Genomic DNA, 18,512 nt, shown 5'->3' on the forward strand with positions numbered 1-18,512 from the left:
AAAGAATAATGGATTCCCTTCCATTAACAGCTGCCCCCTCACTCCCTGTGTAGTCCCGGAGGACTGACTCTCCGCCGCATTGCTTTGCAGATTGTTGCCCCCCTACTCTTTCCCTTTCTTTCTGTGATCTTGGCGCAGCTTGATGGGATTTGGCCTGGTGCTGCCGGGTTTTTGCACATAACATTCTTGTTTTCAGCGATGCGTCGCAGGCTCTTCTGGAGCTGAATGGGGGGACGGACATTTTTTGGCCTGTACAGAAATTCATGCAGCATTGATGAAGAGTATTACATGCTGTCCTGGCACTCCTGTGACTTGACCCGAGCTCAAGCTGTGATGAACATTGCAGGGTATCATTAGTCAGGAGAGTGGAGCAGAATCAGGAGGTGGGTGGAGGGAATTGGTGCTTGAACTGGGACCCCCACAAAAAAAAAAAAAAAAAAAAAACCCTTGAAACTATTAGCTTGTAATTACAGAGAAGGGAGGTAGTGGGCCTGAGGTCTGGTGTCAGAGGAGCTGTGGATGAAAGGAGACAGTAATTACTGAATCGGCAGGAGGCAGGCAGAGTGCTGATTAGTGATTGCCTGTGCAGGGGAGAATGGTAGAAGGAGAGGTGCAGCTTACACACCGCACAGGCCATGGCTGCCTATGTACATGTATACTTTATCATTAGTGTGCCGCTACTAATTAGCAATGCATGGTTGAAGTGGGCCATTCACGCAGCCCTTAACGAGCCCTGAGCGATTCCCCCCCCCTGACTACGCGCGTTGGGTTTTGATGCTGATTAGGGTTGGCAGGATGGGGAATGTAGTGGCGTCAGTAGATGGAGGGGAAGGTTCATTTTCAGCTCCCAGAGACGTTGAATATGGATCCATACATTCCAACTGGGATGCTGCAGATCATGTAGCGTGCTGGATGAAACGTGGGGCTTCGTTAAAGAGCGAGGCGTTCACCAATTGCTCCCAGTCGTGGATGTATTTTGGTTTGTAAGGGCCCATTTAGGCAGGATGACCAGAAATAAACGAGCAGACCAGTAATCGCCAGACAAAACGAGCTAAATGCTTGCTCGTCCGGTGGGATAATTTTTAAGCCGGCTTAAAAATTATCATCTGCAGCTTATCGTCCGGTATGTGCTGCCGAGAAAATGATATTCTGTGCATGTAGAAGTACTGTCAGCCTGTCCTAACAGGCCATTAAGCCATTGGCGGTTCTGTTAGATGTTGCAGGCCGCTCTCTTCTTTCCTGGGGATAAGTTCTGTATGGTCCAGGAGCTTCTGCTCTCTTCTCATCATTTTGGTCATCCCTGTCCTGGCTCAGACTGGTACCTGGTTCAGCAGGTTTTTTTTTTTTTTCCAAAAGGAACTTGTGTTGCCCATTGGATGTTGAGGGTTTTCCTTACAATAATTCTCTTTTATCCTTTGCATCCTGTTTTTTTTAGGTTTAGGTTTCATTTAGCATGGGGCAGATTGAGACCTGCATGTATAGTGTGAGCAGAGGGGTCTGTAATGTCCTCGGTGAGATCACGGACGATGTCAGTAGAGCACCCTTCTCTTTTCATGGCTTTCAATGCCTTCGATTCATCAGAACTGATTCACATCTGGTGGATTATTATCCACACCCAGCATCATTTTTCTTTCTTTTGGGTGGGGATGAGTCTCAGCGTTACTGTTCGGTGACAATATGAGTGTGTTTTTTTGTTTTTTTTTCAGTTTTTAGCATGCATATGGTATATTGATGGAGCTGCCTCTTTAATAAACTGCAGCTCACTCATGGTTTCCTCTTATCTCCATCCTCCCCTCTAATGAGGCAGCTCAGGATTTCCAGCCCTCACTCCCTTTCACTAATCTCCTCTTCTACGTGTGGATAATCCTTGTCTAGAGCGACATTGTGTGTCAGCAGTGTCCCCTGCTGGTCATTCAAGATATTACAGCACTATATGGCGGCTAAATGCACCTGTCGCATCTTTGCATTGGGGGCTGAAACGCAGCTGAGGCCATTGATGTAGGAATTAGTTTTGTGGTCACTCGGAGCTTGACTCGTAATGTGCGGACACAGAACCTGGCGGTCTTCCTAAGCCTCGGCGGGCCGTTTCATGGTTGCTGAACACTTTAGGTTGGTTGATACTTTATCATTTATTTTGATTGACTTTAGGTTAATCGCTCATCAGGTGAAATAATGAAAGTTTTAGCAACCGATGTCAGACGGCAAACTCTATGGAATGAAGTTGTTGGCTGATGGTCGCTTAGTCCAGCAATGGTCGCAGATCTCTGGTCCTTCATCTGGGGTCATCAGACGGCCATTCATTCAGCCATCGACCTACTTCTATGTCATGGGTATTGGCCTCCTTATCTCAACAGAGCATTTTTTTCCCCCCTTAGTTTCCATATTTAGTAGACGTCTCTTTGCAAAAAGTCCCTACTGAACAGAAGGGCAAAAAAGCTGGGTTTATACAAGGAGACAGGTTAATGAATTGGTCGCGTTTACCTGCCGGGTTGTGGGGGGCCGTGCCGAGGACTTGGTTGACTGTAAGATTTCAGACTCTAGTGGTTCCAGAGGAGCGGAAACGTCAGAAAGCCAAAAAGTCAGGCGTCGAATCAATGTTCCTACTGATCATCATCTTTAGGCACTGGACACACATGATTTAAAGGAGTTCTTTTTTTTTTGCACTCTATTGGTGTACCAATGTTAAAAATCACCCTCCCCAGGTCCAACACAGCATTTCAACCGCTACTTCAGCCAATCGCTGTACTGAGCTGCTCATGCCATGTACGCGGCAAAGCTGCTGAACCCAGCTATTGTCTGCAGTTCTGACTGGTAATCAACAGAGATGCGGTGGACCTGGGGAGTCTCAACCGGCTGAATGATTGGGGTTTAACACTTTTTTGATGACTTGTACTTGTGTCTACAGCATCTATTGTAGCAAGGCCAAATTCCAAGACACAAGCAGAGACCCTCAGGGCTGAGGTGCAATGGTGAAGACTAGGGCGACGGCCATCTCCTGGGGGATTCGAAGGCTCCTTTTTTTTTTACCACATATTACATACGAGAGCCATTTTTGCATGGATGATTTGCCATGACAAGAGCACCTGGGCCACTGTCATTGGAAGATTAATGTAGCTACAAAGATCTGCTTTATCTGGAAACAAATTGGTGGGTGGTGGGGTGTGATGAACCTCGTCTGTTCTCTCGAGACCATGACTTGTAGTGTGCAAAATGCAATGCAAAAATTCAATATCTGTTAGGCGCGACCTGCGCAGGATGCCATGGCTGACAGAGCGCCGCGGTAATTATATGGCTGCCTCGTCAGCGCGCTCCAGAAGTGACTCCTGCTCTCATTATTTCTTTGTTTATCTCGTTTTCTGGGTCCATGTGGAATACAAAGAATAATGTGCTTAGATAGCTGCAACATTTTTTGGTGCTTTTCCTCCAGGAATGAGCGGCTTTTGCCTTTATTTCTAGGGATAATAAAGATTTTTATTTTAATTTTTTTTTTTCACTTTTTAACATTGAGATTCAAATAAACGAGAAATATTTCCTTGCTTTCGGTGGGTGTCTTAATCTTAGTCCACCTCTGTCTGAGCTGACAATGTGGAGAGATTATAAATAAATCTATGGAGGCCGATCTATAATGCAGAGAAATAAATCATTCCAACCTGCAAAAAAAAATGGCCGTGCAAACTTCATGGTGAGGATGGAGACGACGGCGGCCTGTCTGACGACTTGTTTTAAGGGTCAATTAAGCCATAATTGGGTGTAAAAACAGCAGTGAAGTTAGGGTCTTTTATGTGTGTGTCAAAGTTTTATTGAGTAAAGGTTCCCGGTCATTGTCGGAAGAGTGATCGTAAAGAATTTGCCATTGATCGGATCTTTTAGGATGGCTTAAATAATGATAACTTTTGGCACGTTCGATTCTCTCGTGTAAACTGGCATCTGCTTGTCATTATCAGACAAGACCGAAGGACGTAAGAGCCATCTCAAAAGTGATCCAAAGTACAAAACTCACACAACTCTATCTTTATTATTGCACGGTTTTCGAACGTTCATTCATAACGCTTAATTTTACTGAATTTTCATCCCATGTAAAAGGAGCCTTCACCCTAATCTGTTTAGTTTCTACGAAGAGTTGGATCTTTTCTATACGGATGACAGTGGTTATTGAGTCCAGGTCGCAGTCATTGGGGTGGTTGATACTTTGTTAAAACGTGAAATGTGTCAAAATGTGATGCAGATCTCACAGGTTTTGCTCTACCCTCAAGTTATGGTGAAATAAGGTCTGGTGTATTATAAAAGTCCAAATGGATATCGGATGGATAAATGATCATCAGTCGGACAAATACTAGTCTTCAGGTACTTTTACAAATCAAGCCGGACAAGTCACTGGAAGCAATGATCACCGAGCTACGACTGTGGACACATCATACGAAGAGAGCGATCACTGGAGAAGGACATCATGGTCGGAAGAATAGAAAGAACAAGATGAAGAGGAAGACCAGCAACCTGATGGTGGAGAAGACCCTGGTGGACATCATGAACAGAAGAATAGAAGGAACAAGGAGAAGAGGAAGACCAGCGACCCGATGGTGGAGAAGACGCTGGTGGACATCATGGACAGAAGAAGAGAAGGAACAAGGAGAAGAGGAAGACCAGCGACCCGATGGTGGAGAAGACGCTGGTGGACATCATGGACAGAAGAAGAGAAGGAACAAGGAGAAGAGGAAGACCAGCAAACCCGATGGTGGAGAAGACGCTGGTGGACATCATGGACAGAAGAAGAGAAGGAACAAGGAGAAGAGGAAGACCAGTGACACGATGGTGGAGAAGACGCTGGTGGACATCATGGACAGAAGAAGAGAAGGAACAAGGAGAAGAGGAAGACCAGCAAACCCGATGGTGGAGAAGACGCTGGTGGACATCATGGACAGAAGAAGAGAAGGAACAAGGAGAAGAGGAAGACCAGCGACCCGATGGTGGAGAAGACCCTGGTGGACATCATGGTCGGAAGAATAGAAAGAACAAGATGAAGAAGAAGACCAGCAACCCGATGGTGGAGAAGACCCTGGTGGACATCATGGACAGAAGAAGAGAAGGAACAAGGAGAAGAGGAAGACCAGCGACCCGATGGTGGAGAAGACCCTGGTGGACATCATGGTCGGAAGAATAGAAAGAACAAGATGAAGAAGAAGACCAGCAACTCGATGGTGGAGAAGACCCTGGTGGACATCATGGACAGAAGAATAGAAGGAACAAGGAGAAGAGGAAGACCAGCGACCCGATGGTGGAGAAGACCCTTGTGGACATCATGGACAGAAGAATAGAAGGAACAAGGAGAAGAGGAAGACCAGCGACCCGATGGTGGAGAAGACCCTGGTGGACATCATGGTCGGAAGAATAGAAAGAACAAGATGAAGAAGAAGACCAGCAACCCGATGGTGGAGAAGACCCTGGTGGACATCATGGACAGAAGAATAGAAGGAACAAGGAGAAGAGGAAGACCAGCGACCCGATGGTGGAGAAGACCCTGGTGGACCTCTCTAGGCTTCTACGAGATCAATCTTACTACAGAGCATTCATCCATCAAGTCGCCATGGCTCAAGATCGAGCCAAAGGCTGTTAAATAAAATAATAGCCGACCTCTTTTCTGAATTTTCCAATCTTTAAGTCGCGTGTGCGACCAATAGATGAGATGTTATAACTGGAGTCGGCAGTTACTATGAAGAGGATGTAATATTGTTTCTCTTCTCTCGTATTACTAATATGGGATTTTCCTCCTTCTATCGGCTACATACCCTCCCCAGGAGAAAAGATGGGAGGACGCAGTGGGGTCAAACGCCCCCCTGATCGGTGCTTTGAATAGAATCCTCTGCTGCCTCGGAGTCTCATGACAAAACGGTCAGTGTTATCTGCAGGCAGCCTGGCTGGGGGAGATGGGGCCAGCCCATGTGACGCTGGTGGCAGCTGTTACAGGCTGACTATCAGCTTGTTTTCACAAGGCAAGTGTGGTGTTGCTTTGTTAGATAAGCCTGGGACGCTGGTGGAGGATAATGCTGTGTCCCGGAGCCTTTATTTGGAGAGTGCGCGGTTTAGTCCATCGACTTAGCAGAAATTAAGAAAAAAAAAAAAGTGGAAGACCAGAAGCTTCATGACAGAGCACCTCGGCTGCGCGACATAGTAAGCTGCATTTTAATGCTTAGGTTGGGGAAAGGTTGTTTTGCTTTCCATCCTTTTGTCTTGCTCTCATTCATAGATCATCTCACTTTCTTCTCATTCTTTCTCTCCAGTTTCATTGTTCCTATGTGCCTCTTTCCAGCGGCTGGTCTGTGCCCCTTTCCAGTTGCAGGTCTGTGCCTCTTTCCAGTTGCCGGTCTGTGCCCCTTTCCAGTTGCCGGTCTGTGCCCCTTTCCAGTTGCCGGTCTGTGCCCCTTTCCAGTTGCCGGTCTGTGCCCCTTTCCAGTTGCCGGTCTGTGCCTCTTTCCAGTTGCCGGTCTGTGCCTCTTTCCAGCGGCTGGTCTGTGCCCCTTTCCAGTTGCAGGTCTGTGCCTCTTTCCAGTTGCCGGTCTGTGCCCCTTTCCAGTTGCCGGTCTGTGCCCCTTTCCAGTTGCCGGTCTGTGCCCCTTTCCAGTTGCCGGTCTGTGCCCCTTTCCAGTTGCCGGTCTGTGCCCCTTTCCAGTTGCCGGTCTGTGCCTCTTTCCAGTTGCCGGTCTGTGCCTCTTTCCAGTTGCCGGTCTGTGCCTCTTTCCAGTTGCCGGTCTGTGCCTCTTTCCAGTTGCCGGTCTGTGCCCCTTTCCAGTTGCCGGTCTGTGCCCCTTTCCAGTTGCCGGTCTGTGCCCCTTTCCAGTTGCCGGTCTGTGCCCCTTTCCAGTTGCCGGTCTGTGCCCCTTTCCAGTTGCCGGTCTGTGCCTCTTTCCAGTTGCCGGTCTGTGCCTCTTTCCAGTTGCCGGTCTGTGCCTCTTTCCAGTTGCCGGTCTGTGCCCCTTTCCAGTTGCCGGTCTGTGCCCCTTTCCAGTTGCCGGTCTGTGCCCCTTTCCAGTTGCCGGTCTGTGCCCCTTTCCAGTTGCCGGTCTGTGCCCCTTTCCAGTTGCCGGTCTGTGCCCCTTTCCAGTTGCCGGTCTGTGCCTCTTTCCAGTTGCCGGTCTGTGCCTCTTTCCAGTTGCCGGTCTGTGCCCCTTTCCAGTTGCCGGTCTGTGCCTCTTTCCAGTTGCCGGTCTGTGCCTCTTTCCAGTTGCCGGTCTGTGCCTCTTTCCAGTTGCCGGTCTGTGCCCCTTTCCAGTTGCCGGTCTGTGCCCCTTTCCAGTTGCCGGTCTGTGCCCCTTTCCAGTTGCCGGTCTGTGCCCCTTTCCTCACCTTGTTTCCTCTTCCTCCATCTCTCCCCTTCCTCTCCATTATCCTGCAGACCTGGTGATGTTCTCATTGCAGATGGATGTTTCTTTCTTTCTGTTTTTGGATTCGATGTTGATGCAGACACGAGGGCTTCTGATCTACACACATCAGGTCTAGCCAAGCATGCAGTTGGCAGGCGGTTTAGCCTCTGGGAAATTCTTGCTCCTTCCTCTTTGTTGCCTGCCTTTCGGTGACTAGATGGAAGCTCCAGCCGCCTCTCATTTCCCTTGTTACTGCTGTGAGGATCAGCCTTTAATGCTGTTTCTGCACTGGGTACGTGGATGCCCCGTGGTTCTCCGTGAAGGAGCGCGTTGGCTTCCGTGCTGTTTTGTGTTGAGCTCATCTGTAATCTGATGAGGAAATGTTTATTTTTCTAGATTGCTGTGATGTTCATCTCACTTTACCCTACATATCCAATGGTTTTCTTGCAATATGCTTTTCGGCCAAAATTTCTCAAAGTGAATTAGGGTGTTACATGGTGCAGGCCTAAGAGGTAGAGCAAAGCTAAGGTTGGTGTTCTTGCATGTGGCCGGATTTCACTGTGGGCCTCAAAATGATTATTTACTTATTCAGTGGCCTTGTCTGATTGGGATCACCAGCGGGCAATACATGGGTCAGCGGGCAATACATGGGTCAGCGGGCAATACATGGGTCAGCGAGTTCCCCTGCAGTAAAAAAAATCAAAGGGTTGTGTGTGATTTCAATGTGCGGATTTATAGAATTATGTAGGAAGAAACTTTTTCTTTTTCTTCCTGGACCCCCCACCCCATCCCCCCAAACGTGAAGTCGGGGAGATTTTCTTTGGTATCAATCAATATGTTGAATATAATGGATTTTTTTTGTGTTCAGGATAGTCGTGATAGCAGGTCATCAAATCACTGCTCAAAATTGTTAGCCTTCTGCCTTCTAGTTCTGTGAAGATCTGGGATGGTTCGTCTAGAGGTCAAGATAAATGCAGTGTTCTCCATCATTGTAGCACTCTGACGCGGTGGCGGTTGTGGCAGCGCTCTGATGCAGTGGTTGGGGCGTTTTGACGCTGTGACCGGGGCACTCTGAAGCCGCGGCGGCAGCGCTCTGATGTGGTGTTCGGGGCACTCTGAAATGGCGGCTCTTACACGGCTTCAGTGATCTTGACGCTGTGGCAGCGCTCTTATACAGTGGTTGGGGCGCTTTGACGTGGTGGCTGGGGCACTCTGAAGTGGTGGCTGTGACGTGGTGGCGGCTATGGCAGTACTATGATACAGTTGTTGGGGAGCTTTGACGTGGTGGATGGGGCACTCTGAAGCGGTGACTGCTGCGGCAGCGCCCTGATGTAGTGCTTGAGGCACTCTGAAGTGGTGGCTCTGACGCGGAGGCTGCAGTAGCACTAATGCGGTGGTTCTGGCCCTGTGATGCGGTGGCTTCTGCGTTCTGGAGTGGTGTCTCTGGCGCGGTGGCTGCAGTAGCACTAATGCAGTGGTTTCTGCGCTCTGACACGGTGGCTCCGGCGCTCTGAAGTGGTGGCTCTGACGCGGAGGCTGCAGTAGCACTAATGCGGTGGTTCTGGCCCTGTGATGCGGTGGCTTCTGCGTTCTGGAGTGGTGTCTCTGGCGCGGTGGCTGCAGTAGCACTAATGCAATGGTTTCTGCGCTCTGACACAGTGGCTCCGGCGCTCTGAAGTGGTGGCTCTGACGCGGAGGCTGCAGTAGCACTAATGCGGTGGTTCTGGCCCTGTGATGCGGTGGCTTCTGCGTTCTGGAGTGGTGTCTCTGGCGCGGTGGCTGCAGTAGCCCTAATGCAGTGGTTTCTGCGCTCTGACACGGTGGCTCCGGCGCTCTGTAGTGGTGGCTCTGACGCGGTGGCTGCAGTAGCACTAATGCGGTAGTTGTAGCCCTGTGATGCGGTGGCTCCGGCGCTCTGAAGTGGTGGTTTTGGCGCTCTGAAGCAGTGGTTGGGGTGCTGAGACGCCGTGGCTCTGGCGCTGTGCCGTACTTGCACATCTGGGGTCACATCGTCCCTCTGCTGTGGATTAGCGGAACGCTTATTCTGTCTCCTTCTTTTACGTTTAGATCTGGACTATTTGTATTATCACGTAGTACGTGCAGTAGGGGTCCGGTTACATTTGCCGATATGCGGCATTTTTTTTTTTTTTTACCTAAAGGACCGCTCTTCCGATGTGCTCTGAGCAATCTGCAATACATCATACCGTGCACGGTGGTGGCCATCGTTCTCGGCAGCACAAGTCCTAGTCACACAGAACGATGTTCTGCTAAAAACGATTTTTAGTTTTATCCCTACTTAAAAATAATTTCACCCAATGAAAGAGCGTTTTTGCTCGATCATCGCGTCCTGGGCGGCCTGTGTACACTGTATGATTATCATGAAATAGGAGTTCCTTCAGGATAATGTTGCAGTGTAAAAAATGCACCTTAAGTGTTCAGTGAATGATTTATGAAATCCCTTGTCCCAGAAGCTTACGATCGAATGGCCAGGTGTTAAGGTGCGTGGAGAGCAGTGTATATTGCACCATGACTTCAGATCCTGTTGGGTCATGACCAACCATCCCGCCGGCATCCACGGAACAAGGAGTTAGCCAGTGAAGACGATAAGATTGGCTAAATTACCTATTAATGCTACTTGACCCCCTAAAGACCTCAATGTAGATAATGACAGAATTAGTAATTGGTGGTGTACAGATAACAGGTCCGTAGAGATGAGGTGTGCCCCCAAAAAGTGTGGCCTCGTAACACACGCCTGCTGCGGAAAAATGGCCAAAGCACTGTATGCCGCCAGGGTTCGTGTGGATATTCTCTAGCACAAAGGTCCGTACTACTTGTATTTAATTTCGCCTCTTGATTTGCAGCTGTGTAATTAGGATAATGGATAATTAGCTGTTGGCGCAGGAATAAAATGTCCTCCGCGGGTGCGACAATTGGGCCGAGATACTGATTCTCAGAACATGACATACATCCTGGGTAATTCATCATTCAGCAGAGAAAGGTCGGGTCTGGAGGGGGAAAATGACTGACCACCATAAACCAAGGCTTGATATATGTCAGGAGACAGGTAGTCAATAGTCAATGGCCCGAAAACCTGCTGGTGCTGAATTTTTAGGGTGGTCTTCTATTGATTATGTAACGTCCGGGATTTGACGCTCATCCTGGCTACGATACAGTAATGTGTCTACCATGAGAATGGCCACTTGCGTCACTCCCTGCAGTTATGGTGGGCCGCTGGTGATGACCTCCATGACCAGCAGACGCGCCTTCCTCTAGGATTGTACAGCCAGCCATTGTAAAATGTGTTTTTTGTTTTATTTTTCCTTCTCTATCATTTATTCTGTTTTAGCTTCATGTCCCATTTTTATTTTCCTTATTCCAGGCATGAACCATGAGCCAAAGTCACCTTCCATAGGAATGCTTTCTACAGCCACCCGGACCACGGCCACTGTCAGCCCCCTCACTCCCTCCCCTCTCAATGGCTCCCTGGTACCCAATGGCAGCCCGGCGGCCAACAGCGCGTTATCAGTCCAGTCCGCACCCTCTTCCAGCTTTGCTGCAGCGCTGCGTAAACTTGCAAAACAGGCAGAGGAGCCGAGAGGTAAGATTTAATGCTTGGAACCTGTGTCTTGTGCATGTCTTCCCTCCCGCCGACCACCATAGCATGTCCTCTGGGTGGAGAACCTCACCATCAGCTGATGCTCCCCTCTAAAATGGTCCAAACGGGCAGCATTCTTCCAAAAGGATCCAATATGGTGGTGTCCAGAGCTCTTCGTAAAATTAAGAGAACCGTGATAGAAAGACGAGTGGTGGCCCGTTGTGTGGTCAACTTAAGACTGTAATTGAGGAGACTGTACTGTTCCTGTGTATAGCATAGATCACGTATCTGGAGACCGGGCCCACCATGCACCGCAGAGGATGCAGAGCAGCGGACTAACGTGCTGCCGACAGTCCTGGGATAGGGACCACGAGTATCATGCAGAGCAGGGGACTAACGTGCTGCAGACAGTCCTGGGATAGGGACCACGAGTATCATGCAGAGCAGCGGACTAACGTGCTGCCGACAGTCCTGAGATAGGGACCACGAGTATCATGCAGAGCAGCGGACTAACGTGCTGCCGACAGTCCTGGGATAGGGACCACGAGTATCATGCAGAGCAGGGGACTAACGTGCTGCAGACAGTCCTGGGATAGGGACCACGAGTATCATGCAGAGCAGGGGACTAACGTGCTGCCGACAGTCCTAGGATAGGGACCACGAGTATCATGCAGAGCAATGGACTAACGTGCTGCCGACAGTCCTGGGATAGGGACCACGAGTATCATGCAGAGCAGGGGACTAACGTGCTGCAGACAGTCCTGGGATAGGGACCACGAGTATCATGCAGAGCAGTGGACTAACGTGCTGCAGACAGTCCTGAGATAGGGACCACGAGTATCATGCAGAGCAGTGGACTAACGTGCTGCAGACAGTCCTGAGATAGGGACCACGAGTATCATGCCGAGCAGTGGACTAACGTGCTGCCGACAGTCCTGGGATAGGGACCACGAATATCATGCAGAGCAGCGGACTAACGTGCTGCAGACAGTCCTGAGATAGGGACTACGAGTATCATGCCGAGCAGTGGACTAACGTGCTGCCGACAGTCCTGGGATAGGGACCTCGAATATCATGCAGAGCAGCGGACTAACGTGCTGCAGACAGTCCTGGGATAGGGACCACGAGTATCATGCAGAGCAGGGGACTAACGTGCTGCAGACAGTCCTGGGATAGGGACCTCGAATATCATGCAGAGCAGCGGACTAACATGCTGCAGACAGTCCTGGGATAGGGACCACGAGTATCATGCAGAGCAGGGGACTAACGTGCTGCAGACAGTCCTGGGATAGGGACCACGAGTATCATGCCGAGCAGTGGACTAACGTGCTGCCGACAGTCCTGGGATAGGGACCACGAATATCATGCAGCGCAGCGGACTAGCGTGCTGCAGACAGTCCTGAGATAGGGACCACGAGTATCATGCAGAGCAGGGTACTAACGTGCTGCAGACAGTCCTGGGATAGGGACCACGAATATCATGCAGAGCAGGGGACTAACGTGCTGCTGCAGACAGTCCTGGGATAGGGACCACGAGTATCATGCAGAGCAGTGGACTAACGTGCTGCAGACAGTCCTGGGATAGGGACCACGAGTATCATGCAGAGCAGGGGACTAACGTGCTGCAGACAGTCCTGGGATAGGGACCACGAGTATCATGCAGAGCAGTGGACTAACGTGCTGCAGACAGTCCTGGGATAGGGACCACGAGTATCATGCAGAGCAGGGGACTAACGTGCTGCAGACAGTCCTGGGATAGGGACCACGAGTATCATGCAGAGCAGGGGACTAACGTGCTGCAGACAGTTCTGGGATAGGGACCACGAATATCATGCAGAGCAGTGGACTAACGTGCTGCAGACAGTCCTGGGATAGGGACCACGAGTATCAGACGCTCCAGTATTATAGTCCTAGTTCTGCAGATCATCATTCCCTCCCTTGATATTCTGATATACGCAGGATCCTATTTCCTGCAGAGGAGTGGTGTGAATTTACATGTCCTCAAAGATTTTTTAGGGAATGCCCACTGATGTCAATCTGGGCCACGTTAAAAATGTATGACTGCATGGTGTCATCGCTGTGTTCGCCTGTGCTGTGGCCCCCCGTGAGATGTTCGGTTCTCGCTAGTCCTCCACAATCAATGATACTGATGTAATAAGGGGGGATCCACCAGGGGTTGTAAATGCTGTGGTCTTCAGTCTGCAGGTTCCTCGCTGTGCACCCCCTTGTTTTCTCTTACATGGGGGGGGGGGCATGTAATATGTTTCTTGTATTTTGGCTCGATTTCCATGATATAGTATCTGAATCTGGTGTTACATGGATAGAGCTGGCTGTCGGGTGTACCACAAGGCTTTATATATGAGGTTTTTCATCTGCGGCTCTTCGACTGGTTATAAACTACGACTCTTGAGACCTCCCGGACAGCGTTCATCAATGGGGATGGGTTATAGGACGAAACAACCTGACCCTCCTAATTACTACTTTGCAGACATCTCATCATACCTCGCAGGTAAACCCGGCCTGGGATCACCTCCACGATAACCATTATAGACAGAAAAATGGTGGCTACAAAGACAGTTGATTGGCCAGCGGGGCGTCTCCCAGCCCCAGCCGACCGGAGCTAGGTCTCCGCCCTGACGTCCTTGCACTCTCCAGGGTGGGGGACACAACTCCCTGAAATGACAGCCTATTTTGCAGTGAAGAAGGGGAATTTAACAGCAGCAAATTAATTTCATAATTAAGGTAGAAATTACCGGTCGTTTGCAGAGTACATTAATCTCATAAGTGGCCCATTTAGTGTGATGTGAGCAGTGCTAGGCTGGATGATGCTGAAGCACGAGGAGGAAGGAGGGGGCGCAGCAAAAGCCTTTGTAACTCTGCAGCTGGCGCCGGCTCTGTGCTTCCATGTTCTGCTGCTCTGCAGCAGATCGGGGGGCTCTGCAGCAGATCGGGGGGCTCTGCATCACGGGCATGCAGCGTTTCTGCAAATCTGCTGTTTCAGGCTCCCACATTATGAGCTGTCCTCTTTTTCTTTTTTCTTCCCATTTTTTATAGATGCATATAAGTAGAATTTCTATAATAAAACTCAGTTTTGCAACGATTTACACCATCATCATCATCCTCATCAGACTGTGTAAGTGCAATGAATCTAGTGGCAGCCATACACCTTAGATAGAAGTAGGCTGATCAGTGGATGAAGCACTCTCCGGGCGGTGGATGCAGCCATCTAGGTCTTACTCCGTATTATTGGCCTATACAGTTGTTTTTATTAACGAAATATCGTATGTGAGCAAAAGATCTTTTGTTCAATTATTTGTCAAAAAAAAAAAATTCAGTTCCAGTCGACTTCTTTCTAGACGATAACTGTCTTTTTTTTTTTATCTGTCAGCTAAAAATGGTCATTTATTAAATTTTAATGGGCGAATGTTCCTTTAATCAAAACAGAATGGAAGAAACCTGAATTGTCAGCAGCGTTACTTGTGTCCCCAGGTTTTGCTGCAATCTCCGGACGGTCCCCCTTACGTACACGGTCTTGCCGCGGTGCCGCCGTCCTGTTTGATAAGTGATCTGTGGTTGATGGTGTCTGGCATTTTATTGCAGCAATGCTCTGGGTTGTGCAGAGGATGATGAAGAGCTGTAACCTTTACATTGGAGGATCGGCAGTCTCCATGGTAGCTTATCTAAGCCAGGGGGGGAGTCCATCCTGCCCTGAGCTCGGTCCCCGCCAGGGACTGTCTGCCGACATCTGGAATGGTGTTAATTGACTGCTGTGGACTTTCGTCACCTCTTATCCCATCCCCGAGCGTCAGCACATTGGGATAAGACGCTGAAATCTTTTTATAATTTTTTTTTTTCTGTTGCAAATGTCCGTGACTTTTCAACGTAACTTGTGAATGTTTTGGAAGGAAACAGAGCAGAACAAAGCATTATACTTGTGTCTCTCGCCTTGGAATGTATACAGCACATAGATCATTAATGGAAAATAAATCCTCCCGTTTCCTACACTGTAGAATGCCGCGGCATCTTTAGGATATGTCCAGCATTTTCAGGCGGAACGTTGGAACGTGCAAAATACATAACCATCTGCCCATTGTCCAGTAAGTGCTTCCTGGACCTGTTCCTCGCCTCCTTCGTGCACTTTATTCATTTTAAAATTGCAAAGACTGATTGTAAACTATTGACTCCCCCCGACTTGTAAATGACTTCTTTTATAAGACCGACCATATAGTTTTTAACACAGACATGCAAATTGGATTTTCAGTGAACACTATAGTACGTTTTTTCCGCTTTCTCTTTCTCCATGTCTAGGACTATTCCGCCATGAATCATCACTATTGCACGCTTTTCTTTTTATTTTGTTGTTTTTCACTTCTTGCTCTGGATGTTTTCAGCTTTGTTTCGACAATTGCATCTAATTTGCGCTGCTTTTCATGCGGCGTTGTGAAATACGTCGTCTCGGACGATAAAACTTCTTCGAGTTTCAGGATTTGGCTCAATATTCAGTCCCGGGTAGTCGGAGCGTGACCTGACAAGTGCCGAGGAAGCGGGAGCCGTAACTTTGTAACCGAAAACGAAAGTTCCACAGAACGAGCCTTTGTGTTCAGTCTGGAGCATCTCAATCAGCCGTTTGTCCCAGACGCACAGATTCGTCCTTTGTTTGCTCTTTGGCCGCCTTTTTTCGTGTGGTTCTCCGTCTTCCTATATTAGTAAAGGAAGACTTTCGATAACCTTCCAGGAGTGATCGTCCGGCGTGAACGTTTTTTTTTATTCTGTGGCGTTGTCTGATGATTTGACTTATGGTTCCAGCAATTAAAGAATCCAAGTGATAGAAATATTTGATTTCCCTGCTGCAATCCTTAGTCAATATCAGACCTTTCTTTTGCTTTATGTAGCACGACCGTCTCGCCGGAGGTTATCCGTTGTGGATGGGGCCGGGTCTCGGAGTTGGTAATTTCACACCTTCGTCAGGTTGGTGAGATAAGATTGGGATCATGGAGTGGCGTGTAGGGGCGCAGACAATAAAGGTGACGTCGCTGCGCAAGGACTTTTCAACTCTAATCCCAATTAATTTTATTGAGCCAGTCATCTTAGGATGCCAGCAGTTAATTACGATGATCACACTGTCGCCCCGCGTAAAGCTCCGCAGCAAATCTACCGTCTTGGATGCTCGTGGCTGTGGTGCCGGTAATTGCCTGACTTGTTGGGAAGCTATTGATTTTTGAGCGGTTGGGGACGGCTCCCCAGCTCAGGAAGGATTACGTCCTTAATTGTTCCTGGTCTACCGTTAACAAGATGCACTTCAATAGCTGCTGTGAACCTTATCAGCCCCTCTGCCCTGTAATAAGCAGACCCTTCCTCCCATGTTCACATCCGCAGGCTAAATGGGAAAAGGTTTGTCTAGATGCAGCGATGATGAAAATCATTCTTCTCCCCATGGCTTTTCTTCTTCTTCAAGGATCCCGCGTCCTGGGAATGGCTTCTTTGGCTAATGGTACAGATGTGGCCGCCAGGTCGGCAGATCATCGCACATCCTACCGCAGCGCTGTCAGATCTGCTCTCTAACCCCTGTGCTCTACAGATGAAATCATCTCCAGTCCTTCAGCATCAAGGCCTCGCCGCCGGGTCTTATTTTCTGATTTTATATAGTGTGGTGGTGGGAGGAGGGGGACCAGTCTCTTAATGCCATTAGTGCGTCTTCTAGGTGGTTAATATACTGTGGTCTGTACCTCGCACCTAATACTGCTGGAAATGTGTCCAAATCATCAGATATTGGCTCTGACTATTCAGGTGTTTGGCTCCGGTCACCAAAGTGGCCCACAAAGCTTTCACTCCCAACTCCCACATGAACACTTTTCCAGACCAACCCCCTCTATCCTCTCCTCCCCACTTTTTCCAGACTGGAGTATCTAGACCCCCTCCCGTTCAGACTCTCCCCTGTCCTTTCCTCCAGACCACCATATTTTCCAGACTTCCTCTCCATAATACCCCCCCCCCCTTCCAGAAAATGATCTGTCTAGACCACTCCACTCTTCCAGACCAACCCTCGCCGCTCGGTCCTCTTCTCCAGACCATCCCTCACCACTCTGTCCTCTTCTCCAGGCCGTCCCTCCCCACTCTGTCCTCTTCTCCAGGCCGTCCCTCCCCACTCTGTCCTCTTCTCCAGGCCGTCCCTCGCCGCTCGGTCCTCTTCTCCAGGCCGTCCCTCCCCACTCTGTCCTCTTCTCCAGGCCGTCCCTCGCCGCTCGGTCCTCTTCTCCAGACCGTCCCTCGCCGCTCGGTCCTCTTCTCCAGGCCGTCCCTCGCCGCTCGGTCCTCTTCTCCAGACCGTCCCTCGCCGCTCGGTCCTCTTCTCCAGGCCGTCCCTCACCGCTCTGTCCCCTTCTCCAGGCCGTCCCTCGCCGCTCGGTTCCCTTCTCCAGGCCGTCCCTCACCGCTCGGTCCTCTCCTCCAGACCGTCCCTCACCGCTCGGTCCTCTCCTCCAGACCGTCCCTCACCGCTCGGTCCTCTCCTCCAGACCGTCCCTCACCGCTCGGTCCTCTTCTCCAGGCCGTCCCTCACCGCTCGGTCCTCTTCTCCAGGCTGTCCCTCACCGCTCGGTCCTCTCCTCCAGACCGTCCCTCACCGCTCGGTCCTCTCCTCCAGACGTCCCTCACCGCTCGGTCCTCTTCTCCAGGCCGTCCCTCACCGCTCGGTCCTCTTCTCCAGGCCGTCCCTCACCGCTCGGTCCTCTTCTCCAGACCGTCCCTCACCGCTCAGTCCTCTTCTCCAGACCGTCCCTCACCGCTCGGTCCTCTCCTCCAGACCGTCCCTCACCGCTCGGTCCTCTCCTCCAGACCGTCCCTCACCGCTCGGTCCTCTCCTCCAGGCCGTCCCTCACCGCTCGGTCCTCTTCTCCAGACCGTCCCTCACCGCTCAGTCCTCTTCTCCAGACCGTCCCTCACCGCTCGGTCCTCTCCTCCAGACCGTCCCTCACCGCTCGGTCCTCTCCTCCAGACCGTCCCTCACCGCTCAGTCCTCTTCTCCAGACCGTCCCTCACCGCTCGGTCCTCTCCTCCAGACCGTCCCTCACCGCTCGGTCCTCTCCTCCAGACCGTCCCTCACCGCTTGGTCCTCTTCTCCCCCCCACCTCAATAATTGCTTCACGATATATCTGCTCACTGGCTGATGGTTACTATTGCAGCATTTCGTAATCTGCTAAGAATTTCCGGTGTAAATATACTTTGGACAATAATTTGCATTATGCGGAGAAACCCTAAGCTGAAGCATTACATGGCGCAAATTAAATTCAATAGGTTAATAGGAGTAGTTCTCTAGTGAACAGCTACTATAGTATGAGCGGGTATGACAATTAGGAGACCACCCCTTCCTGATACCTTCATATGAGACAATCACTTGAAATTAATGTGACAGCTTAGACAGAAATGGGTCACACAATCCTCCGGTGATCGGTCGTTACGCAGACGCCATCATACACGTGTTAGTCCATACTGGCTGTTACCATCGTTCACAGTGGACCTATCTCCTAGATGATGGCGTTCTGTCATCTAAATTGGTGTATGGT

The 18,512-nt window shown here is 49.9% G+C and overlaps 1 protein-coding gene across 3 annotated transcripts in view; it reads left to right on the plus strand.

The window, feature by feature from the left end:
• The window catches only part of GSE1 (Gse1 coiled-coil protein), a 417,601-nt gene that overhangs the window by 335,293 nt on the left and 63,796 nt on the right, over positions 1-18,512 (plus strand). For 2 of the 3 annotated variants that reach the window (XM_073659736.1, XM_073659737.1), the window contains exon 3: positions 10,735-10,953. The exons of the other annotated variant lie outside the window; for it this stretch is intronic. In XM_073659736.1, coding sequence (XP_073515837.1) covers positions 10,735-10,953 — 219 coding nt within the window. The remainder of the gene's footprint in view (positions 1-10,734; positions 10,954-18,512) is intronic. 3 annotated transcript variants of the gene reach the window in all.

This window comes from Phyllobates terribilis, unplaced genomic scaffold (genome assembly GCF_046119375.1).
Source record: "Phyllobates terribilis strain yellow unplaced genomic scaffold, ASM4611937v1 Scaffold_14__1_contigs__length_39327217, whole genome shotgun sequence".
Classification (NCBI taxonomy): domain Eukaryota; kingdom Metazoa; phylum Chordata; class Amphibia; order Anura; family Dendrobatidae; genus Phyllobates; species Phyllobates terribilis.